The sequence below is a fragment of the Sorex araneus genome, chromosome 4 (genome assembly GCF_027595985.1).
Source record: "Sorex araneus isolate mSorAra2 chromosome 4, mSorAra2.pri, whole genome shotgun sequence".
Taxonomy (NCBI): Eukaryota; Metazoa; Chordata; class Mammalia; order Eulipotyphla; family Soricidae; genus Sorex; species Sorex araneus.
Window position 1 is genome coordinate 32,223,379 of NC_073305.1, and position 25,132 is coordinate 32,248,510.

At 53.4% G+C, this 25,132-nt stretch overlaps 1 protein-coding gene across 3 annotated transcripts; it reads left to right on the forward strand.

Moving 5' to 3' along the window:
- Positions 1-611: 611 nt before the first annotated feature.
- CRTAP (cartilage associated protein) lies at positions 612-25,111 on the forward strand. 3 transcript variants are annotated; one of them, XR_008629870.1, is made up of 8 exons: positions 612-1,166; positions 7,940-8,089; positions 9,559-9,730; positions 11,023-11,151; positions 16,403-16,548; positions 17,314-17,397; positions 19,043-19,245; positions 21,052-25,111. XR_008629870.1 is itself a non-coding variant. In XM_004603955.2 (7 exons), exons 1-7 carry the CDS (start codon positions 678-680, stop codon positions 19,094-19,096), a joined length of 1,224 nt encoding a protein of 407 aa, XP_004604012.1. In that variant the 5' UTR covers positions 612-677; the 3' UTR covers positions 19,097-19,799. The 3 variants fall into 3 exon arrangements, 1 of the variants encoding a protein (XP_004604012.1); XR_008629869.1 differs by lacking the exon at positions 21,052-25,111 and adding an exon at positions 19,600-19,799; XM_004603955.2 differs by lacking the exon at positions 21,052-25,111 and having other exon boundaries at positions 19,043-19,799.
- Positions 25,112-25,132: the final 21 nt, after the last annotated feature.

Below are 25,132 nucleotides of genomic sequence, written 5' to 3' on the forward strand. Positions count from 1 at the left end.
AGAGTGAAGAACATACCTAGGGTATTCAGGACTGTATTCTGCAGAGTGGAGTCAGAGTCTTAAGGTGTGCCGGCTCGACAGTTTACAAAAAGGCCTTTGACGTCTGATCGATTTTATTTGTGTTTGGGCCACACCTGGCCATATCCAGAAATTATTCCTGGCAGGGTTGAGGGAATGGGGAAGAGGGGAAACCTATAGGATGCTGGTGATCCCTCCGGGCCTGCCGCGTGCAAGGCGAGCGCCCTATTCACTGTACTATCCCTCGGGCCCCCAGATTAACTTTATTTCTTAATGCTGTGAGGCTCCGGACAGTGGTACCCAAGGGTGCACCCGGGGCTCGCAGCCTGGGGCGCCCGAGACCCCGGGGCGACGGATCGGGTGTCCGGATTTTCACTAGTCCTCCAGCGGCTCCCCGGCCACGGGGCGCAGCGCTGTAAGCCGCGTGGGATTTGCAGACGGTGAGTCCGCAAAAGGAATCCCCGCGGCCCCGACGTCAGCGAGCGGGAGCCCGAGCTCGCAGCAGCGGCGGCGCCGACCCCCTCGGCGGGCGGGGAGGGGCGGAGGCTGCGGTCCCCGCCTCCCGGCCCGGGGCCGCCGCGTCGTCGCGCGTCCTCCTCCTTCCTCTCTTCCTTCCTCTCCCGGCGGGCCCGCAGCCGCCCTTCCTTCCGCCGGGCGCGATGGGGCCGGAGCGCGGGGCGGCCGCGGCGCTGCTGGCGCTGCTGTGCGCGGGCTGCGCGCTGCGCTCGGGGCGCGCCCAGTACGAGCGCTACAGCTTCCGCAGCTTCCCGCGGGACGAGCTGATGCCGCTCGAGTCGGCCTACCGCCACGCGCTGGACCAGTACAGCGGCGAGCACTGGGCGGAGAGCGTGGGCTACCTGGAGATCAGCCTGCGGCTGCACCGCCTGCTGCGCGACAGCGAGGCCTTCTGCCACCGGAACTGCAGCGCGGCGCCCGAGCCCGAGCCCGAGCCCGAGCCCGAGCGCGCCGCCGCCCTGGCGCGCTACCCCGAGCTGCGCCTCTTCGGGGATCTGCTGCGCCGGGCGCACTGCCTTAAGCGCTGCAAGCAGGGCCTGCCCGCCTTCCGCCAGTCGCAGCCTAGCCGCGACGTGCTGGCCGACTTCCAGCGCCGCGAGCCCTACAAGTTCCTGCAGTTCGCCTACTTCAAGGCAAGTCGGCCGCGCCCGCCCCGCGCCCGCCCCGGGCCCGCCCACCCGCTGCCCGGGCTGCGCCCTCCGCGCTCCGCTGCTTCTCTGGGCCTTGAGGGATGACGCGTCCTTTTCCAGACCGCCCCTCCCGGGGACTCCTCCAGATCCTCCAAATCCATCCTCACCACCACTTCCCACCCAACTTTACATCAGGATAAAGTACTTTTCCCGAAAGGGTGTTCTTGAGACAGAGAAGTCGTACGTAGACTATTTAGCTCAGTGCCTGGCGCCCGACTGGGGACCCGATTGGTGCCACTTGGGACTGAAGCGCACCTTCTCCATACGCGCACACGCTCCCTTTGCCCGGCTAGCGCGACTTTATGTAATAGGGCGGCAGAGGACCCGAGGAGCGGGCTTGCCTAGTGCATAGGAGGAAGCAGGCCTGGCAAGGGGCACGGGGGCAGGGGGTGGACGAAGGTCAGATTTGTGCTCAGTGATGCCCAGCTGTCTTCGGGTGTGTGTTTCCATCCTTCTGGATGCTACTGGCTAAAAATAGCCGCTAATTATAGTCCTCTATCCTTTGGGTCCTTATTCTGGGGACCACAGGTTAGGAGGATGGGCTGATAAAAAGCTTTGATTTAGTCTTCAGGAGAGTGCCCTCTCAAGTAGCAGTTCCTGCTTTAGCGCCTTTAAACACTTCTGTGTGTATGTGTGTGTGTGTCTTAAAGAGAGATAGTGTGCGTTTATTTTAATGACTATAAAAGATAGCTTCCCGGCGTAGGTCCGAGGAAGGTCTGGTGGCAGCCATACGGTGACGCTTAACGTTGAACTTTTTTTTTTGTTTTTTTGCACCACACTCAGCAATGCTGAGGGGTTACTCCATACTCTACACTAAGAAATTACTCCTGGCAGTGCTCAGGGGACCAAATGGGATGCCAGCGATTGAACCCGGGTTGGCAGTGTGCAAGGCCAATTGCCTACCTGCTGTACTATCGCTTGGTCCCTGAATTGTGGAGTCCTTGGGCAACTAGATGTGTTTTTCAGATCCCCACCGAGATGATCTACTGTATATTGTATTCACTGTAGTGATCCAATGGCACAAAACCTCAAATAGAATGAAAGATGAGTTATTTCTATGTTTCAAGTTTTGTACAAAGTATCTGCTTTGAGAATGTTCTGGCATTAGTAGAAATTTTACGATAGAATCCATGATAAGATTAAGTTGCAGGACAATGACAAATTATGACAGACTCACGCAGCACTATCTTTTTGGGGTGGGGAGTCACACGGGTGGTCGGGTTACTCCTGGCTCTGGCTCAGGGATCACCCTTGGTGGCGCCTGGGGACCATATGAGGTGTAAGGCAAATGCCCTGCCCACTGGACTATTTGTCTCCTCTTTTCTCCTTTTTTTTTTTTTTTTTTGCTTTTGGGTCGCACCCGGCGATGCACAGGGGTTACTTCTGGCTTTGCATTCAGGAATTACTCCTGGCGGTGCTCAGGGGACCATATGGGATGCTGGTAATCGAACTTGGGTTGGCCGTGTGCAAGGCAAATGCCCTACCCACTGTACTACTGCTCCAGCCCCTCCTCTTTTCTCTTTTTAAACAAAACTAAGCATTTGTTGATTTGATTTGTGTGTGTGTGTGTGTGTGTGTGTGTGTATGTGTGTTGCAGTGTTGAGGATGAAGCCTGGAGCTCCATGTGCAAAGTACGTGCAAAGTACAGCCCTTTGAGCCACGTCCCCAGTTCTTATTTTCTTTTTGAATGCGGAGCAGGGCCTCATTCATGTGAAGCACGTGTCTGCCTTTAAGACACACCTCTGGCCTGTAACTTCTCTTCAAGATCCTTGTTATGATTACTTACTTGAAAGTTTGTAGACTAGGAGATGTTTTGATATTTTATGCTTTCTATAGGGCAGGGAGAAGTTAAGAATATTACAAAAGGATCAAGATCTTAACTAATTGCTTTCATTGAAAATCAGTGGAAAAGGGATGTTTATTAGGTGGGGTTATTGTGTGGTTTGTTTTTTTTCTGAATGAGACCTAATTCTTTCTTTCTTTTTCCCCCCAAATGAATTGGTTTAATTCCTGGTACAGAATCCAGGCTAGATCAGACACTTGAGAAGAGTATATACTTTGGCACAGTTCTGAGGTAGGCTTACTGGCCTCAGAGCTACGGGAAAAGTAGCTGAGAACCAAAAGAAGAGGGTCACACCTGGCGATGCACAGAGGTTACCTCTGGCCATGCTCAGGGGACCATATGGGATGCTGGGAATTGAACCCGGGTTGGCCGTGTGCAAGGCAAACACCCTACCCGCTGTGGTATCACTTTAGCCCCTCCTCCTCCTCCTCCTCCTTCTTCTTTTCTTTTTGCTTTTTGGGTCACTCCTGGCTCTGCACTCAGGAATTACCCCTGGCGCTGCTCAGGGGACCATATGGGATGCTGGGAATCAAACCCGGGTCAGCCGCGTGTAAGGCAAACGCCCTACCCGCTGTGCTATTCCTCCAGCCTCCTCCTTCTTTTTTTTTACAGAAGTTGTTGTACAGAAGTGTATAACAGGTTCCAAAACTCTTCATTCTAGGTACTGCTAGTAACAGAGGCTACGCAGGGAATCCAGATGTTTAATCAGAATTAAAGATCACCATTGCCTCCAGCACAAGGAACAGCTTACTTTTTTGCCAGATTTCTTAATTTCACCAGTGGCCGGGTGGCTGGAGTGATAGCACAGCGGTAGGGCATTCGCCTTTCATGTGGCTGACCCGTGTTCGATTTTTCTGCCCCTCTTGGAGAGCCTGGCAAGCTACCGAGAGTATCGTGCCCGCACAGCAGAGCCTGGCAAGCTACCCGTGGTGTATTGGATATGCCAAAAACAGTAACAATAAGTCTCTCAATGAGAGACGTTACTGGTGCCTGCTCGAACAAATCGATGAGCAATGGGATGACAGTGACAGTGACCAGTGGCCAGGGGGCCCTTCCCTGTGGCCTTGGCTTTTAGTTCCTGAGTTTCTTCTGCTCCTCCTTCCATTTCTGCTGGAATGCCATAACGTATCTTCCTCATCCTTTTCCTTGGCCTGCTTCTTGGGCTGTTTCTGGGCCTTCTTGCCACCTACGCGGCCATCTATGGCGCATGCTGCCCCTCACACTAACATTTTCTGTTTAAAAAGTTTAGTTAGTTGGTGGTGGTGAGGGGTGGTTTTGGCCACACCCAGCTGTGCTCAGTGGTTATTCCTGGCTCTGTGTGAGCCCTGGCAGTGCTCAGGGGACCATAGGTGATGCCGGGGATTTGAACCTGGGTTGTAGCTGAAGTGGCTGCATGCAAGGCCAGCACCTCGCCTCCTGGGCACTCTCTGGCCACCATGTTTCCTGTCTCAGTCTCTCGAAGAGGGAGAAGGTGGCTGGTAAGAGGCTCCTACGTTCTACCTGGCCCCTGCCCGTGGAACCAGGCAGCAGCAGCAGCTGTATCCTCTTATTCCACGGATGGAGGCAGAGGTCCAAGTTGAACATGGGAGTGGAGATGGTGGTTCGGACGTTAGGATGAGGGGGGGAGACTCAGGTGTTTCTGGTCGTAGCCCCCCAGCATCAGCAAGTGCAGGCCAGTCCCTGAGTGTGAGTTCCCCCAAGCTCTACCCTGCCACTGCTTCTTAGCCCTCCTGCAGGGGGACCGTGGGCCCCATCCCTTTATCAGAGCTTTAATGGCTTTGAACTCCGAGCTTTGACATGGTCTCATAGACACTGCTCCCATCTCCTGTTCCTGGCCGTGGACTCTGCTCTCCCCCAAGCTCCGTCACTACCCCCACAGAGAGGCCGACTTTGCGGAGAGTCATGGGCCAGTGGCCAGGGTCCTCCTGGGCATCTGCTTCCCGTTCTTCCCTCTCCCCTGCCTTCTTCCACACCTGCCTGGGGTCTGTTGGGTACCGCCTCAGTGTAGCCCAGACTCTGAGGTGCAGTGGAGAAAATCAGCCTTTCCTCCTCAGGAAGGACTTTCCTGCTGCAAAAGTTAGGCCCCAAGAGGCTGTGAATTTACCACGCTGGCTCCTCTGAGAATGCCCCGCTGATATGCGGCACTTGCTGTTCCAGGACTGCATCGATGCCCCTTCCTGTCCTTGTAGCTGCTGCAGGAACCTTTTTCCAGCCAGCGCTGGAAATCGCTCCCTAGGGCTCTGTCAGAGGCGACACTGGCTTCCCCCGGGGCTCAGCACGGATATCTGGGCATCTTTCCTCACCACGCCTGGTGCTTCTCCAGTGCAGACTCAGCCTGGATCCCTCTCTGGGCTTCTTCTCCCCTTCCAGGCTCCCTGCCGTCCCTGCTCTCACCCCCCACCAGGCTGTGCCAGGATGTCACTGGGGGTTGGCAGACAGCGCAGTGACTTAGCACAGCCTCCTTGTAGGCATAAGGCCTTGAGTTCAATCCCCGGTGCCACCACATGCCCCCAGCTCTATTCTGGCAACTATTGCTATCAGAACCCTGGTGCAGGTGGTCTGGTCACACGGCAGCCAGGCACGTAGAGGAACAGCGGCACTGTAGGTGTTCAGGCACTCAGGCCACAAGTGGGACCTCTGCAGGCATGTTTGAGCGAGCTCATGTAAGCACGTGTGCAAGCACTACCACCTACTGTGCGAGGATCACAGCCTGGCCCCCCCTAGTGTGTGCCCCCCTAGGTCATCACAGCTACAAGGACAATGGCAAGTAGGAAGGAAGGTGGGGCGGGGGCCCTGTGGTGGTTGGAGGTGTGGACAGGTAGGTGTCTCTCCCCTGGTCCGCTTGCCCTTGTCAGCACCCCTGCCCCCTTTCTTTTAAATTTGTTTTTGGGGTCACACCTGGCAATGCTCAGGGGTTACTCCTGGCTCTGCACTCAGGAATCATTCCTGGCTGTGCTCAGGGGACCACATGGGATGCCGGGGATTGAACCCAGGTTTGCTGTGTGCAATGCAAGTGCCTTAACTGCTGTGCTATCTCTCCAGCCCCACCCCCTGCCCCTTGACATGGGTCTTCCTTGGATTTCTGTCCTCCTGGGTGCTGTCCCCCACGTGCCACCCCTGGAGCTCAGGCCCACAGCCTCGGGCTGCTCTCACAGAACCCACAGTGCTAGGCTGGGGGCATTTCCGCTCTCCCCTTCTCTTTTCACACTCAGAGCCGCCCCCCCTTCCTCTTCTCCTGGCCCCTGCTGAGTTCTCTCAGGTGCACACAGGACTCCCGTCCCCTGGTCATTTCAGTGTTCAGACCGGACACCTACACATTCCCCCGTGTCACCAGATGCAGAATGAGCTGATGGCCGCCTCAGGGCGAGAAGAGATGAGGATATGAATTCATTTGTGAGAACGTGGATGTGGTGGTTGTGACATGTCCGAAGCTCTGGCACTTGGGTGTCCTGCCTCGACCCAGGACATGTGTCACGGGCCTGGAACATGGCTGTGCATGTCGCCCTCAAGGATGGTAGTCAGGAGGCTGGCAGGCATGTCTAGAGAGACACTGTCGTGCCATGGGGTGAGACTGTGAGTGTTACCGAGAGCAGAAGACTGGACAGGGAACACCAAAGACAGACCCTGTTTTGTCTGTTTGCCTTTAGTCCACACGTGTCCTGGGTCAGGGGTGGGCTGCTCCCCACATAGTGCTCAGGGGTCACTCCTGGCGGAGCTCAGGGATCGACTGGTGTTCCCTGCACGCAAAGTCTGCACTGAGATGTTGAGCTGTCAGGCCTCAGAGGATGCTGGGAGGCAGAGAGGGAGAATTTACTAGAATGGTGGAGGACGAAGGGAGGGATTTCTTCTTCCTGTTTTGCTCACCACTCAGACCCACTTTGAAGAATAGCACAAGCCTAGGGGATATTCCCCGCCAATACCTGCTGGCTGGAGGGTGGAGGGCATGGGGGTAGGGGTGGGGCGGAGCTGCTCTGTGAAACACTGGATCATGTTGGCTTTTGCCAGGTTCCGGCAGGAAAGGAAAGCGCTGGGCATTGGGGGTGACTGGGGAAACGCTAAGTAGGAGGGTATGTGCGGGGTCCATGAGCAGCCGTGTCGTAGCCCCGGCTAGCGGCCCGAGGCCGGAAGGGAACAGGAGAGAGTACAGTGGAATGTGGGGGCCCATGAGAGGTGGGGTGTTGTCCACGCAGGAGGCCTGGTTTGAACCCTAGGACCCTATTCTCTGGAGCACTGTGTCGAGTGACACCCCCTTACCCCCAGCACAGCGCTGAGATCTTTCCCTGAGCACCATTGGGTGTGACCCAACACCCCCACCCCAAATTGGAAACTGAAGGAGACCTATATGGAGAACTCCCCCCGCCCCAGCGCCACTGACCAGCAGAGAAGGGACAGTAGCGGGGAGGGAGAGGAGGGATGGCTACTCGTTCACTCTAGTCCCTTCCTTCCGTCCCTCCCGGGGCACCTCATGGGTGAACCCCTGAAGGCTGGCGTGCCCCGTTGTCATAAAGTTGTTCAGGCTGGCTGTGTGGTGTGGGGCAGCTCTGAGATGGTCCTGCGGTCAGGACACTGGGTTGGTCCTTGGTTGGAGCAGGGCTTGGGAAGTCCCAGGACTCTGACTGGAAGCTGGAAACCAAAGGGGTGGAAGGGCTGATTATTCTTGTTTTTGTTGTTGTTGCCATTTGGGCCATACCCGATGATCCTCAGGAATTACTCCTGGCAGTGCTCAGGGGCCCCTATGGGATGCTGGGGATTGAACCCGGATTGGCCGTGTGCAAGGCAGATACCCTCCCCGCTGTGCTATCTCTCTGGCCCCCTGACTGTTCTTGTTTTGTGAAACTGCTGCTCTGTTGATTGGCTCTTCTTTGTACTTTAGGCAAATAATCTTCCAAAAGCCATTGCCGCGGCCCACACCTTCCTTCTGAAGCATCCCGAGGACGAGATGATGAAGAGGAACATGGCCTATTACAGGAGCCTGCCCGATGCCGAGGACCACATCAAAGACCTGGAGACCAAGTCCTATGAGGTCTGTGTGCATTTTCGCCAGGTGAATTGAGGTCGCTGTTTGGGGGTCTGCAGTTGGCACTGCTCAGGGCTCACTCCTGACTGTGCTCAGGGATCACTGCTGCTGTTGTTCAAAGACCATTTGGGGTGCTGGGATTGAACCCGGGCCGGCTGTGTGCAAAGCAAATCCGTTACTTAGCTGTACTGTTTGTCTGGCCCATCCTTGATTTGATGTGAGTTTTAAAAGCAGTGTTACAGAGGCATAATTAATCTTTCGGATTCACAGGTAAGTATTACTTTACAACTTGGTGAATTTTGGCGGGTATATGTCATCGCCTCCATCATCACAGGAAAGAATCTTTTCATCCCCCTTTGGGTGTTTCATGATGCTGTTTTGCAGCCAGACCCTTTTAACCTTAGTTAAATGAACTGATTTGCTTTTTGTGGTGCGGGGGTGGAAGCCAGGATGTTTCACAGATAGGGCAAGTGCTCTGCGACCGATCCTGCAGTCTGCGTCCCACAGTTTGGCCTTGGCGCCAGCTCTGAGCCTTGCAGGCCAGTGCTTGGATTTCTGTCATCGTAGACTTCCTTTTTTACAGTGCTCGGGAGTTACTCCCAGTGGTGCTTGGATGACCAGGCAGTTTCAGGGTCAAGCCTGGACCTCCTGCATGCAAAGCATGTACTTAGACCTGAAGTGATTCACAAGCACCTGCTACTTTTTTTTTTCTTTTTGGGTCACACCTGGCGATGCACAGGGGTTACTCCTGGCTCTTCACTCAGGAATTACCCCTGGCGGTGCTCAGGAGACCATATGGGATGCTGGGAATCGAACCCAGGTCTGCTGCATGCAAGACAAATGCCCTACCCACTGTGCTGTCACTCCAGCCCCAAGCACCTGCTACTTTTGAAACTACTAAGTAACTGAATAGTTAGTGTCCCATTGTAAAGAAAATAGAAAAAGCTGGAGAAGGGATGGAGAAACAGTACAGTGAGGCGCGTTCTAGCCTTGCATGCGCTGACCTGGTTTTGATCCCCGGCACCCCATGTGGTCCGCCAAGCATTGACATGAGTGATCCCTGAGTGCAGAATTAGGAGTAACCCTTGAGCATCGCTGAGTGGGGCCCCAAAACAAACAGACTGAAAAAGAAATAGTACAGCAGTGAGGGCACCAGCTTTGCATGTGCTGACCCGGTTTTGATCCCTGGCATCCCATATGTCCTGCGAGCATTGATCCCTGAGCACAGAGCCAGGAGTTGGCCCTGAGCATTACAGAAATGTGGGGTGTGGGACCAACAAAACAGAATGTGGGGTGTGGGACCAACGCACCCCTTCTCCCCAACAACAGTAGCAACGGAAACAGAACAATAAGCTGGAGAGAAGCCGCTTCATAACTTGCCTGAGTGGAACCTGCTGCCGGGGGCTAGTCCCTGGGGGGTGGGCAGGCTGTCCCCTGCACGTCAGGAGCCTCACCTGCTTCTCCCTGCCTTCCAGAACCTGTTCATTCGCGCCGTGCGGGCCTACAACGGTGAGAACTGGCGCACGTCCATCACCGACATGGAGCTGGCCCTGCCCGACTTCTTCAAGGCCTTTTATGAGTGTCTGGCAGCCTGCGAGGGCTCCAGGGAGATCAAGGACTTCAAGGATTTCTATCTGTCCATAGCAGGTAGGGGAGGGAGGGGAAGGGAGGGCGAAAGAAAAAATCCAAAGCACTGCAAAAATGCTGTGTGTGGCTCTGCATGTAGGAGGCCCAGGTACGATCCCTGGCAATGCACGGTCCCCAGCCACGACCAGGAGAGACCCCTGAGCACGGATCTGGGGGTAGTCACTGAGTACTGCCAGTTATGACCCAAAATAAAAAAGAACCAAAAATGCCACTACCCAAAGGAAGCCCTTTTGTATTTGTCACTTCTGGTTTTTGGGCAACACCTGGCAGTGCCCAAGGTTCCCTTCTGGCTTTGTGCTCAGGAGTCATTCCTGGCGGGGCTCAGGGAACCATGTGTAGTACTGGGGGTCTGAACTAGGGCTGGTTGCATGCACAGGAAGCCCTTTGCCCTCTAAGCTATCTCTGCTCCCTGTATTTCTCTCATTTTGGGTGGGGGAGACTTCTCAGGCAGTGCTCAGGGGTTCAGGGGCTACTCTAGGCACTTCTTCTTCTTTTTTTTGGGGGGGGAAGTCATACCCAGCAGTGCTCAGGGCTTACTCCTGGCTCTGCACTCAGGAATTAATCCTGAAACTCTCGAGGACCATATGGGATGTTGGGGATCGAACCTGGGTCAGCCTTATGCAAGGCAAATGCTCTACCTGCTGTACTGTCGCTCCTGGCCCGACTCCAGGCAGTTCTTGTTGCATGACTCAATGCTGGGCCCAGCGCTAGTTTGACCCATGGTTCCACTAGGCTGTTCGGAAGGCTGTGTGGTAGCAGGGATGGAACTCTGGTCCTTGTTCGTGTAGGCCATGCGCTGTCACCCTTGAGCTCTTTCCCACCCCTGTGGCTTTTATTTCTTCATTATAAAACTACATTTGCACAGTGCTTATGAACCACTTTTATAATTCCCTTTGGTAATAATCCTTTGGCCTTGAAAAATATGGGTTGCTTTTTCTTATTGATTTTATTTATATATTTTTTATTTTTTATTTTTTTGCTTTTTGGGTCACACTTGGAGATGAACAGGGGTTACTCCTGGCTTTGCACTCAGGAATTACTCCTGGCGGTGCTCAGGGGACCATATGGGATGCTGGGATTTGAACCCGGGTCGGCCGCGTGCGAGGCAAACGCCCTACCCGCTATGCTATCACTCCCAGCCCCCTTTCTTATTGATTTTAAGGAACTTTGTGTATTAAAAAATCTAGCCATATAACAAAGTGGCAAGTATTTAATCTGGGACATTTGCATGGGGAGGCAGAAGTATTAAGAAAGTAAATGAAAAAAGGGAAATATTGTGTCTCTTCTTCCAGATCATTACATAGAAGTTCTGGAATGCAAAATACAGTGTGAAGAGAGCCTCACACCTGTGGTCGGGGGCTACCCGGTGGAGAAATTCGTGGCTACCATGTATCACTATTTGCAGTTTGCTTATTATAAGTGTAAGTAATCCACTTCCCCAGCTTCTGGGCCAGCCCCTGCAGCCTTCTGGGGCCCGGGTCTGGAAGCGGGGGAGGGACCTACCCCAGGGTATTGTCCGTGGTGCCAAGTACAGCTGACAGCTGACTCAGGATGCAGACCTGGGGCCCCCGGGCCTTGAGGTGAGGGTTCAGATTCCAGCTAGCTCCCTATCCCCGCTGAAAAATGAAAGCCATGCAGATTCCAGCTCCCGCGCCTGCTACCCGGTCACAGTCTCAACTTCTTCCTCTGTAAGGTGGAGATAAGGCCACCAGGCGTGGTCTTGCTGGTGTCCACACGGACCCTGTGGCAACCAAACAACTAGAGTTAGGACTAAGGTACTAAAATTGTCCCAGGGGCGTTGGGTTCACAGCACCAGCGCCGGGTGCTCCTGTGTGGGCAGGGAGCGAACTCCAGACAAGGCTTCCGCTCTTCTTTTCATGAGTGAGTTCCCACAGTCCCCATCTTTCCCAGCCCCTCCTTCCAGCGGGTCCTGCCTTGATTGGAGGGTGAGGGTTAATCCTTCAGCACGTCCAGTGGACAGCAGAGACAAACCATGAGGGAGGCAGTAGCTTTCTGAACAGCTCTCTACTCCCTCATGGGGTTCTGCTGTGGCTGGCGTGTAGAGGTGCAGCCACGGGAGGGCAGCGGGCAGGAAACCACGCTCGCTTACCTCGGCTCCCTGGCTGCAGCCACACGCTCGTGTCTGCCTAGATCCCTCCCGCTCCCTAGAGCCGCCCCCACCGCCCCCAACCAGCTGCTGCTCTGGAATTCCGGGAGGTGTGGGCCGAGCGGGAGCGGGAGCGGGGAGTGGGGAGCAGGAGGTGGCTCTGGCCACCAAGGTCCTGCTTCTGCTGTTGCCGTTTTGTTCTTGGTCGGGCCCCTCCTTTGGTGATGGTCACCTGCTTTAATTTAGAGAGGCGGAGTGTATTTGAACCAAACCTTGCGGTGCTTGGGGCTGACTCCTGGCTCTGTGCTCAGGGGTCACTCCTGATGGGGCTCCGGGATCCTCAGGGGTGCCAGGGATAGAGCCTGGGCTTACTAGCCCTCCGGCCCCCTACCTTTTCATCCTCTCTCCTGTCCTCTTTTGGGAGCACTGAAAACCTTGATCACTAAATTGAAAAGGAAAAAGAAAGTATGTATGTGTTTACTCAATTTTTTTTTTTGCTTTTTTTTTTTTTTGGGTCACACCCGGCGATGCACAGGGGTCACTCCTGGCTCATGCACTCAGGAATCACCCCTGGCGGTGCTCAGGGGACCATATGGGATGCTGGGATTTGAACCCGGGTCAGCCGCGTGCAGGGCAAACGCCCTACCCGCTGTGCTATCTCTCCAGCCCCATATTCAATATTTTTGTTTTTATCAATAGTCAACTTTTTAATTAAAAAATTAATTTTTTTGGGGGGGGTACACCTGGCTGTGCTCAGGGGCTGACTCCTGGCTCTGAGCTCAGGGATCTCTTCTGGTGGGCTCGAGGGGCCGTATGGGGTGCTGAGGACTGAACCCGGGGTTGGCCATGTGCAAGGCAAATGCCATACCCTGCTCTGTATTATTGCTCCAGTCCCGATAATAAGCTTTTTTTTTTTTTTGCTTTTTGAGTCACACCTGGCGATGCAAAGGGGTTACTCCTGGCTCTGCACTCATGAATTACTCCTGGCGGTGCTCAGGGGACGATATGGGATGCTGGGAATCGAACTCGGGTCAGCCACGTGCAAGACAAACGCCCTACCAGCTATGCTATCGATCTAGCCCCCGGATAATAAGCTTTTTCAGTTATATATATATTATTATTATTTTTTTAAATACCCATACGCACTGGTGTTTATGGTTTCTCCGGGCTTGATGCCGGGGGCACCATATGATGCTTAGGTGTTTCTGGGTTGTCCATTGGAGTGTGTGTACCAGCAGGATGCTGGGAGGTACCATAGGATGTTGGCCAAGAAAATCTGCTGCCTTGGTTGGGGCAGCACCTGTTGTCCACAGATGCTCTTCCCAGAAGTTCCTCTGCCTGGGTGCCCGGTGAGAGGTTTCCTCTGCTGCAGTAGCCCTGGCCCCGGCTAGTTGGCTGATGTCAAGGACGAGAGGCGAGTTCTCGAAAATCTTTGTTCGTGTTTTCCTAAGAGGCAGCAGAGAGCCCCCCACCCAGTTTTCAGGATTTCACTGTTGTGTTGAGGGGCTAGCTTTCTTCTGGCAGCATTTTTTTGTTTTTGTTTTTGGGTCACACCCGGCGATGCACAGGGGTTACTCCTGGCTCTTCACTCAGGAATCACCCCTGGCGGTGCTCAGGGGACCATATGGGACGCTGGGATTAGAACCCGAGTCGGCCTCGTGCAAGGCAGACGCCCCACCCGCTGTGCTATCGCTCCAGCCCCCGCATTTTTTTTTAAATAAATATATTTATTGAATCATTGTGAGAGCAGTTACAAAGCTTTTGGGTTTAAGTCTCAGTCATATAATGATGAAACACCCATCCCTTCACCAGTGCATATTTCCTACCACCAAAAACCCCAATATACCCCCGTCCCAAACCCTCCTTCTACCTGTGTAGCAGATGATTTCCACATTCCTCTCTCTCTGCTTTGATTACATTCAATATTTCGACACCAGACCCACCATTATCATTTAGGATTTTACCCCAGCACTCAGATCTGCCGAAAAGGCAACATTAGACAATTTGTATTCTATTGCTAATTATGAATAGCATATGATGCATTGCAGCTATGTGATTTTGGAATTCTGAAAATTTAATAATTAAATCTGGAGGGATTTCTGCCCAAAGCCTCTGAGTTCAGAGATTTCTTTCTGAGTCTCTGGGATTATGGCTTAAGCCGCTTGATCAGTAGCCAGAAGGCCTGTTCATGGGTGGCGACTAGGGGTCTCATTGGGGCAGGGGAGGAAAGGGCTGGCTCTACCCCCATTCCATGAGGCCCTGCGTGTCTCATCACTGCTGGCCCGTACCTGGCTGTCCATTGGCCTGTGGAGGATGGTGGCCACTGAGCCACCAGGGTGAACTGGCGGAGGGACGGTACTTTTCCTACCTGGGGTGTCCCGGGGCCGGTAACCTAATGCGAAGTCTGGATGCATTTCTCGGCAGCGTTTTTGCTGTGAACAGTCCCCTCTTAAAAACACGAATGATTGTTCTTTTTTTTCAGAGAGGCTTGTTTCTGTCAGCCGACCAAACAAGTCAGAGCAATGCCGGGCAATACCCGAGGCAAACTGCCTCTCCGTCTCCCCACCTCCCTTGCAGCCACCTCAGTGGCTTGCTTTCATCCATTCACCCTTGGGAGAGCCCTGTGTCAATGAGAATTGTGAAAATTGTGCAGGTGGTGTAGATTTTTTTTTTCTTTTTGGGTCACACCCGGCGATGCACAGGGGTTACTCCTGGCTCTGCACTCAGAAATTACTCCTGGAGGTGCTCAGGGGACCACATGGGATGCTGGGAATAGAACCCGGGTTGGCTGCATGCAAGGCAAATGCCCCACCTGCTGTGCTATCGCTCCAGCCCCTGTCGTGGAGATTAAAACAGTGGGATGAGCCCCGGGAGCCCCATCACTCTGGCTCAGCATCTCGCACCCCAGCAGTCTTAGGCTCACAACGGAAAGAGTTTTGGGGGAGACGGAAACACAAGCTAGTCTTTTAATTTCGTGTGAATGAAAGCCTGTGGAGCCCTTGGCTGAGTGATCTTGGGGCGCTCAGGAAGGCGCCCCTCAGGCTGTCCAGCCCTCTGGGCGTGGCTGGGACCATTGAGGCTGGGGTGGGCACTTGGGGTTTCAGGGCATATCCAACTGGCTTGCAGTACCCGCTTTGGGGAAAATTGCGGCAACAGCTTCTTGGTGGATAAGTTCCTTTTGCCCGACATACTCCTTTCTAGGGCATTTGCATTTTTTGAATTACAGGCAACCATGTGTATAAAATTCACGTCCTGGGACTACTGGCTTCTTGAAAGTGGGGCCCGTCCTGAGCTCTTTTAGGGTGTCCACAGATGCAAACAAAAGGAATGCTGTCATTGCAGAAAATGACCACTGGGTGGCATGCTTTAGTCATCCGCATTCTCGAATTTTCTTGGGCCACACCACACTTTGCTCAAAGCTGGTGGGATGTACTAGAATACAAAGTCTTGTCACCTTTTCCCTCTCCGCAAATCTTCAGAATCACAGGTGGGGGACCAAAGAGGGAGGAGCAACTTCCGAAGGATGAGAGGGCAGAGGTGGATTTTCATCTCCTCAGCCCAGAGCCCAGTGCTTTTTGGGTTTCCTAGTCTTGGTTGAGCTGTCGGATGGCTACGTAGATCTGAGACCTTCATCCTTGAGCTGGAAATAGTCTCCCGTCTTCCTGATAATAAACTTTAAAAATTATTATTATTATTATTATTATTTTATTTATTTATTTTTTCCCTTTTGGATCACACCCGGCGATGCTCAGGGGGTTACTCCTCTGCACTCAGGAATTACTCCTGGTGGTGCTCGGGGGACCATATGGGATGCTGGGAATCAAACCTGGGTCGGCCACGTTCAAGGCAAACGCCCTACCCGCTGTGCTATCGCTCCAGCCCCCTATTATTATTATTTTTTTCACCCAGGCTCACTGGTGTTTATGGCCACTCCAGGCTTGATGCTAGAGGTACCATATGATGCCGGGTGTTTCTGGGTTGTCCCCCGGAGTGGGTGTAGCAGCTGGATGCTAGGACTCTAGGAAGTCAGACTCTGAACAGTCTCCCCGGCCTCTCCTCAGGATTGTCCTGAGGAACTTTCCGAGCTGACACTCACACCAGGTCTCCCTGAGGAAGGGAACAGAAGCTTCTCAACGGCCTCAGAAAGCTGCTGTGTTGGTCGGGGCAGCACCAAGGTCCTGTTGTCCACAGATTCTCTTCCCAGAAGCTCTCTTTTGCCTTCCCTCGCCCCGAGAGCCCAGCCCCCCGCCTCATCCGGCTGGGGCCGGGCTCTGCAGCCCCTCTAGTGCCCACATGTCAGGGCGCCCATCGGCTCTCCCAGGAGGAGCTTGTGTAACTTCTCCTGGATGTCAGGCTGCCATGGAGATGCCCGGCGCCCTGTGACCCGCCCCCGGAAGTGTGATGATGCCTGGTGACCTTCTGAGGGACAGGCTGCGGAGACGGAGACGGGGCTGGGACACGATCTTTGGCTTGAGGAAGGTCCCCTTCCAGGTGGGTGGCTGGAGAGGCCGGGCCCGGCAGCCATGACTGACTCCCTGCTCTCTTTCTCCCCTGACCGACACCAGTGAACGACCTCCAGAACGCGGCTCCCTGTGCTGTCAGCTACCTGCTCTTCGACCCCCAGGACAAGGTCATGCAGCAGAACCTGGTGTATTACCAGTACCACAGAGACAAGTGGGGCCTCGCCGACGAGCACTTCCAGCCCCGGCCGGTGAGAACCTCAGGCCAGGCTCTAGGCTTCCACCTCCCCGAGGCCAAGGCCAAGGCCAAGGGCTGTTTCAGATGTGAGGAGAACCACCCCCTCCCTGTCGATTTTCTTTGAGTCTCCTAACGGTTTGGTCTTTTGATCTCTTCACCCTCAGGAGAAACTGAGATATGCTTCATGTCTGATAAAAATCACCTTCTCCAAATATACAGTTTATTTAAAAAATTTTTTTATTTTGGAGGGCTTTTCCGGGTCACACCCAGCAATGCTCCGGGGCCTACTCCCAGCTTTGTACTCAGGAAGCACTCCTGACGGTGCTCAGAGGCCAAGGATGGAACGTGGGCCGGCTGTGTACAAGGCAAACGCCCTACCTGCTGTCCTGTTGCTCCGGCCCACAGTTTATGTTTTAGTTTGGTTTCTGGACCACACCTGGCGGTGCTCAGAGCTGCTCCTGGGACACTTGATGCTTGCGAGTTGCTCCCGGTGGTGCTCCAGGGGACCTTGAGGTTCTGGGGAATCAAACCTGAGCCTCCCCCATGCAAAGCAGGTGTCCACCCCCGTGAGTCATCTGCCCGGTCCTTGGAGTGTGTAATGCATAGGGGGAAGGGGGGGAAGTGTCTTTTAAAATTTTTTTTGGCATGAAGTTGTGCACGCACTGTCACTCTCGGAGTTCAGGCATTTCTGTCGCTGCCCAGATAAATCTGTAAAGGCCTACTTCCCCTCCTCTGTCTCGCCACGGTCACTCATCACAGCTCTTCTCTGCCCGGACAGGAAGCAGTTCAGTTCTTCAATGTGACGACGCTCCAGAAAGAGCTGTATGACTTTGCTAAGGAGAATCTCATGGATGATGACGAGGTGAGTGGCCGCGCCCAGCACACATCTGCGGAAGAGGGCGCGACTCCCCTCTTGGCTGTCATCCCTGACCTGAGAAGCGGGCCCCTTGAGAAGCACAGCTTCTGGGGGTGTCTTTCTGAGAGGCAGAGCTGGGGCGAGGATGAGGATGGCCTTCTGGGAAAGTGGGCCCCGCACCAGGCTTCCTGACAGTGGGGATGGAGCCATACTCAGGGACCCCCTGCACTCACCTACCCATCTCTTTCTGTCTGTTTGTTTCTGGGTGGTTCCGGGGGGAGCTACTCCTGGTTCAGTGCTTGGGGGGGCGGGGGAGGGTTGTGTCCCTGGCAGTGCACTCTCAGGGAGCATGTGGTGCTGGGGGTTGGCCCGGGTCTCCCCCATGTAAAGCCTGGACCCCACTCCTTTGTGCTCCATCCCTGGACCCAACTGTAATTTTTATATTTTGTTTTGGATGGAGGAGTCTTCCCAGTCGCCTTCCCCATTGATTCCCCAATGGGAGTTCAGTTGAGGCTGATGGTGCCGGAGATTTCCAGGGCCACACCCGCTGGTGCTGAGACGATTATGTGGTGCCAGAGCTCAAACCAGGATTGGCCACATGCAGGGCCATCACTCACTTTTCCTCAAGGGACGTACTATTAGCTACTTCGGTACAATTTAGCTACTGACATTTTTCACTGAGTGAGAAAAAAAACTCCTCCATCCAAAAAAAAATCACAAAATGTTTGTACGGACTCCAGAATGTTTGTACACCGGTTAAAATCATCTGCAGAGGCCAGTGGCTTCAGAAACTGTAGCAAGCAAGCTGAAATAGATGCTTCTCTGCAGATGCTTCTGGTGGTTGTTTGAGGGAAGTCTGGAAGAAGTAGATTCTTGGCCAGAGAGTTCAACAGGTGGAGCGTAAGATTTGTAGGCAGGAACTCTGGGTTCCACCCCCAGCACTGCACTATTCCCCAGGGACTGCCAGGTGTGATCTCTCCAAGCCTTGAGGGGTAACCCCTAGCAGCAGTGCTGGGCGTGGCCCCAAAAATCGGGAAAAGAAAAGAAGGAGATAGATAGATTCTAATTTGCTGGAGTGGTCTCTTGAGCAGTGCGATTAGATAAGAACGAGATTGCGGGGCCGGAAAGAGTTAAAGCACTCAGACATCGTCTACACAGAGCATCCCCTGGTCCCACAGGGAGGCCTGACGCATGGGTTGCACCACAGAAGTTTCCCTCCATGCAAGAGAGAGAGAGAGAGAGAGAGAGAGAGAGAGAGACAGACAGACAGACAGACAGACAGACAGACAGACCTACGCAGGGACCATGTGGTGCTGGGGATCAAGCCTGGATTCAAAGCCTGCTCTCAGCCTCCCTCTCTCCTCTCTGTCCTCCCTTTCCCAGTCTCCCTCATCACTATTTTTTTGCTCAGATACAGGAGGCTTTGCGTGTCTGTTCCGTAGTCACAGTGCGGGGCACTGAACTCCAAGTTCACCTGAGGTCGGAGCCAGGAGAGTCCAGGAGAGGGGTCTTGGGGCCTGGGCAGCGGTGACAGTCTGGTCCTGCTTGCGGAGGCAGCTGGGCTGGGGGGTTTTGTGGAGAGTCTCTGCTCCCTGAAGCTTGACAGCCCCCATAATGAGCCTCTAACACAGTGCCCCATTGACTCTTGCAGGGAGAGGTAATCGAGTATGTGGACGACTTCCTGGAGACGCAGGAGACGGGCTAGTCATGGCGACCAGAGACCTGCCGCGGACATTCTGGAAGCAGTCTTTGTCTTCCTTTCCTCAGTAGGCCACGTGGTTGATACCTCAGAGTCTTCTCTTTCCTCTGTGACATGGAAGGGAAGGCCCCATCTCTCACTACACACAGCTCGGGGTGAGCCTGCCGTTCCTGTGTCCACATCGCCTGTCCATCTTCACCCCTGCCTCCCGTGTCCACACCCTCGTCTTCATCGTCACCCCAGTGTTCCCCGTGTCCCCGTCATCTTCCCCATGTTCACGCTGGCCTTCCTCACCACTTGGGTTAGGAGCAGTCTTCGTGGTTTATTGTTTTCCCCAGGCGGAAAAAAAAACCAAAAAGCCCAAACAGTATTTTTAAATAAGAAAAATACTTTTAAAAGATCGTCATGAAAACTAATGTGGCTTTCCTGGGCTCCCAAGACTTCAGAGCCTTCTTTCTCCCTATCCCCTGGGCCAGAAGAGATGGTGGAGGTGCTCTTCTCCTCCCCAGGGTGACCTGCACACGGGCTGGCCTGGACGGTTTCTGGAACCCACTGGAAAGGAAGTTGGGTAGGCCACATAGTATACAGAAATGGGACTTTTGAATCTCTGACATCTTACAGTATTTGCTTGATCCCATTGGAGGGCCTTGCTCAGGTCTTGTAAGTATAAAAGTTGAAAATAGATGAAAGAAAAAAGAGCCTAATTGCATCCATTTTTTCAATGAGTATTTATTGAGTACCTACTATGTTCTCGGCATTGGGGGGTGGGGCACTGGTGATACAGAAAAGATTCTTGCCTGCATGGATCCAACGTTCTACAAAGAGAGACAGACTACCAATAAGCAAAAAACAAATATGAGGGATCAGCAGATCATAATCATGTCATTGTCACTGTCACTGTCATTGTCATCCCGTTGCTCATCAATTTGCTCAAGCGGGCACCAGTAACGTCTCTCATTGTGAGACTTATTGTTACTGTTTTTGGCATATTGAATACGCCATGGGTAGCTTGCCAGGCTCTGCCGTGCGGACGCGATACTCGGTAGCTTGCTGGGCTCTTCAAGAGGGACGGAGGAATCGAACACGGGTCGGCCACGTGAAAGGCGAACGTCCTACCACTGTGCTATTGCTCCAGCCCATCATAATCATGATGGAAAGAAATCAAAACCTGAAGGAGGCCGGAAAGTCTGGAGATGACACTGCAGCTTGACTAGGTGGGCTGGCTGGAGATGGAGCTCAGTTGTAGAATACATGCCTTGCGTGTCTTAGGCCCTAATTTGAATCAGTTAACCAAGCACCAAAGTTCACTAATCAAGTGTTGGGTCAGGAAGGCCTCACAGTATCAGATCAAAGCATAGAGAGTGAGCTCAGAGAAGCAGGCCTCAAGGAAAAATACTCCAGATAGGAACATCAGGTGGGTACCCTGTTACCTAGCATCATATTTGAGATGTTCAGGGAACAGCAAGGATGCCAAGGAGTGGGCAAAGGGAAGAACAGGGAGGGAAGACAGAGAGGCCTGAATGTCTGGGATGGGTAGAATAAAGACCTCCTTAGGCCTGGTGAAACTTTGGCTTCTCTGCTGAGTAAGATTAGGAATTCCTTGGAAGTATAAGCAGAATATTCCTTGATTCACTGGCATTATTACCTTGTACCAGGATCCCTCTATCTGCCCCAGTATGAAAAATCAACATGAACAGGCGGGCGGGGGGGGGGGGGGGAGTGTAGAAGCAGGTAGACCAGTTAGCCTGGCTGTTGCCAATTCCAATCAGGAGGGATGCTGAGAACCAGACCTGGGCGGTAGTCATGGAGATGATGGGAATGAATCAACGGATTAATTTTGACAGCAAGACCAAGAGTGGCGTGGCAGGTAAGAGAAAGACTTGCACACAGTGACTGCAAGGTCCTTGCACTGAATAAAGGGAGTCATGGAGCTGCCACTTCTTTTTTTTTTTTCTTTTTAGGTCACACCCGGCGATGCACAGGGGTCACTCCTGGCTCTGCATGCAGGAATTACTCCTGGCGGTGCTCGGGGGACCATATGGGATGCTGGGAATCGAACTCGGGTCGGCCGCGTGCAAGGCAAACGCTCTACCCGCTGTGCTATCACTCCAGCCCCAGGTGCCACTTCTGGATGTGGGGAAGGTGGATGTTGGGTGGCTAAGCCAGGAAGCTGGCACAGAGCAGGCTGCTGGGATTGAGAAGGGGAGTTTCCGGTTGCAAATAAAACTGGAGCACTTTCTCACAACAGGTCTTGAAGTAGAGCTTCAAATAGTGACCTGAATGCATGCGCTTTATTGGGACTGGGAGTGTATTCAGAAACCTGTGAAGGCCTCTCAGAGTCTGATACTGGCTCTGGGGGGGTTTCACAGGGCACAGGGGTGAATTTTTTTTTCTTTTTGGGTCACACTCACGTGTTGCTCAGGGGTTACTCCTGGCTTTGCACTCAGGAATCACTGCTGGCGGTGCTCACTGATGGGATGCTGGGAATCGAACCTGGGTTGGCCACGTGTAAGGCAAACACCCTACCTGCTGTGCTATCATTCCAGCCCCAGGGGTGAATTTTTTTTTTTCCCCAGGGGTGAATTTTTGAAGCAAAATATAGTCTGCTAATGCAGCTGACGGGCACATTTCAGGGACCATGTGGTGCAGAAAATAATTTAGTTCAGAGTTTGAACTTACAAGACTTGTCTGCTAACACCAGAGCCACATCCTCTGCCCCCAAGGCCATTTTGTTTGTTGGTTTTGGCCACACTAAGCGATATTGAGGGCTTACTCCTGGCTCTGCACTCAGGAATTACTCCTGGCGCTGCTCTGGAAACCATATGGGATGCCGGGGATTGAACCCGGGTTGGCCGTGTGCAAGGCCAGTGCCTTACTGTACTATTGCTCCAGCCCCTCCTGAGCATTATTTAGAGGGGGGCTGTTGCCTTGAGTGCAGCCCACAGGCTCAGATGGAGTTGTGGGGTGTTGCCTACATTGCCTCAGGGAGGAGAACCTGGGAGAAGCCCCACAGCACCCCCTGCTGGACCCAGGCGTCAATGGCACTTGAAGCTGAGGCTGGCTGGGTCTTCTCCTCACGTGAGGTAATTTCAAAGCAGGAGAAAAGGGCCTAGGATAGCCCCTAGCAGTGAGAACCCTACCAGGAAGACAGAGCAGAGCCTGGGGTGCTGATGTTCAGGAGCTTGATTATTTTTTTTCTGGGGACACAACCGTCGTGCCCTGGGACCACTCCCAGTGGTGTTGGGTGGTAGGGTGAGGGGGACCATGCAGTGTCGGGGTTGAAACTGGGCCTCCCGCCTGCAGAGCACGTGCTCTGGCCCTTCCAGCCCTCCCCGAGTAGGCTCTCTGGGTGCCAGTGGGCGGTCGGGACGAGGTCAGCTTGAGGAAGCTCATCAGCCATGCAGGGCTGAGGGAATGGCAGCGTCTTGGACCTGGCCTGAAGGTTCCCACAGACCTGCCCACACATTGGCTTGTTTTCAGCAGACAGGCGGCCACTAGAGAACCTCAGAGCTCTGAGTCCAGGTTCCTCTGGGCTTGGGAGAAGCTGATCGCTGACAGAAGCCCTCAGGAAAGAGCCTGAGGCGCTGTCTCTCTCTCTTTTTTTTTTTTTTTTTGCCTTTTTGGGTCACACCCGGCGATGCACAGGGGTTATTCCTGGCTCTGCGCTCAGGAATTACTCCTGGCGGTGCTCAGGGGACCATATGGGATGCTGATGGGATGCTGGGAATTGAACCCGGGTCGGCCACGTGCAAGGCAAATGCCCTACCCGCTGTGCTATCGCTCCGGCCCCCATAAGGCGCTGTCTCTAATCATTCATGCTGGACACTCAGAGTGAAGGGCTAAGGGGAGCTTCGTGTGTCTGGGGGGCTTATTATTTTATTCTGGGCCATACCTGCTGTTGTTCAGGGCTTACTTATGGCTCTGCACCCAGGGATCACTTCTGGTGGCTCTCAGATTGAACCTGACAGCCAAGGGCAAGGCTTGGAACCCTTTTAGTAGCTCTCCAGGCTCTCTGTTTCCAGGGGACAATTTGGGGCCGGAGAGATGGCTCAACGGCTCAAGGCACGGTTTGATCCCCAACATCACATGGTTCCCCAAACACCACTGCATGTGATCCCAAAACCAAAGTAAAGAAATGAATGAAAGTAACTGATGGTCCTCCATACACCGACATAATCAATTAACAAATATTGTCCCAGGCCACTGTTTGTGGTTTCAGTTCCCCGTGGTCCACCGGGTCTGAACATATTGGCTGTAAGAAAATAGTCTCAGGGAGAAGGACCACATTTACATAGCTTTCCTTCATGCATGTTGTTAGGATTGGTCTCGTCAGCCTATTACTCTGCCTAATTTCTAAATCACGTTTGAACTGTACATACAGAAACACTGTAAGGTGTTGGCGCTCCCAGACCCCCACGCGGGCCTTGGAACCTGTCTGAAGAAAAGAAAGGGTGCATCTGTCTTTCCTGGGTCTTGCCATGATGATTATTGCCACTCACCTATCGGGCTCACCTCCGAAAGCCAGGAGAAACCACCACGGCTGTCTTTGGCAGTGTGGCTCTCAGGAGCTTGCGCTCAGATTTTCATTTTTCAGAGCACAAAAATTTTATTGAGCCCAACTCAGTGGCAAACAGAAAATGATTTGTTAGGCTGTCGATGGGAAAGGGTTTATTATGACTGCCGGTGGAATAAACAGTGGTCGGTTTCTGCCCACATTTATGGAAATCAGGTTTTTAAGTTTTAAAATGTGAGCCGTAAACCTAAGCTACTTCAGTTTAAAAAAAAAAATTTCAATACTTAAACTGTGGGGGAAAGGTGGCTGGGTGCCAGCGAAAACATTCTCACTTAATAGTGTTTGGGCGTGGGGCGGTGGCACAGCTCGTAGCGAGGTACTGAGAAAAACCCACAACTAATCCTTCATCGCAGCTGTCTGAACTCTTGATCATCTGCCATCCCTTAAACAGCGACTTCTTTTTTCTGCTAAGTCCAGGCTTGAATGACCTAGTGTGGAGAGTTTAAACTCTATGCGAGAGGGGAGGAGGGGAAGGAAAGGAACCTTAAATAAGCATCAGCCAAAGGTTTTGTACATTGGATTTCCTGTGCCCGCAGCCGGGCAAGGCACTTCTCTACCTCGTTCCGTGGCATGGGACCCAGCAGGGACGACCCCACAACAGCCAGGCTTTGCCTTGCCTGACCCACTCCTAGCCCCAAGCAAACGTCCAGGGCTGGGCATTGTGCCCTAGTGGAGAAGCCCCCTCCCAAGACAGGCACCTGGACCCCCATAGCCAAGCGGCTCACCCTCAGCCACCTCGGCCACACAGCTATGTGTCTTCTGTGGCTGCAGAATGAATGAGTTGGCTCACAGTCTTCTTGGAACTGAGCGGGTGAGATACTGGCGCCCTTTCTTACAAGGAAAGACGGGAGAGATGGAACCACCAGGCCCACAGCTACGAGATCAACCCTGGAGTCTCGAGGCCCACTAGAGGAGGGGCAGCCAGAGGTCCACCGTGGCTGATGTCCTCCTGCCTCCCCTTCGTGGGTTAGGGCAGTGATGTACAATCTCACTCTTGTGGGGCTTCAGGACTTGGGAGATTGTTGGAAAAAAAAAAGATATTTGGAAAATGACAATAAGGGCTGGAGCGATAGCACAGCGGTAGGGCATTTGCCTTGCACGTGGCCAACCTGGGTTCGATTCCTCCGCCCCTCTTGGAGAGCCTGGCAAGTTACTGAGGGTATCTCGCCTGCATGGCAGAGCCTGGCAAGCTACCTGTGGCGTATTTGATATGCCAAAAATAGTAACAACAAGTCTCAAAATGGAGATGTTACTGGTGCCCGCTCGAGCAAATCGATGAGCAACGGGATGACAGTGACAGTGACAGTGACAATAAGGGTCAGAGAGATAGGACAATGGGTAGGGTGCTTGCCCTGCATGTAAATAACCCAGGTTCAGTGCTCAGTATTGCATGTGGTCTGAGCACCGCCAGGAAGAGCTCTTGAGCACCACCAGGCATGGTACAACATTAAAAAAAAAATCATTTAATG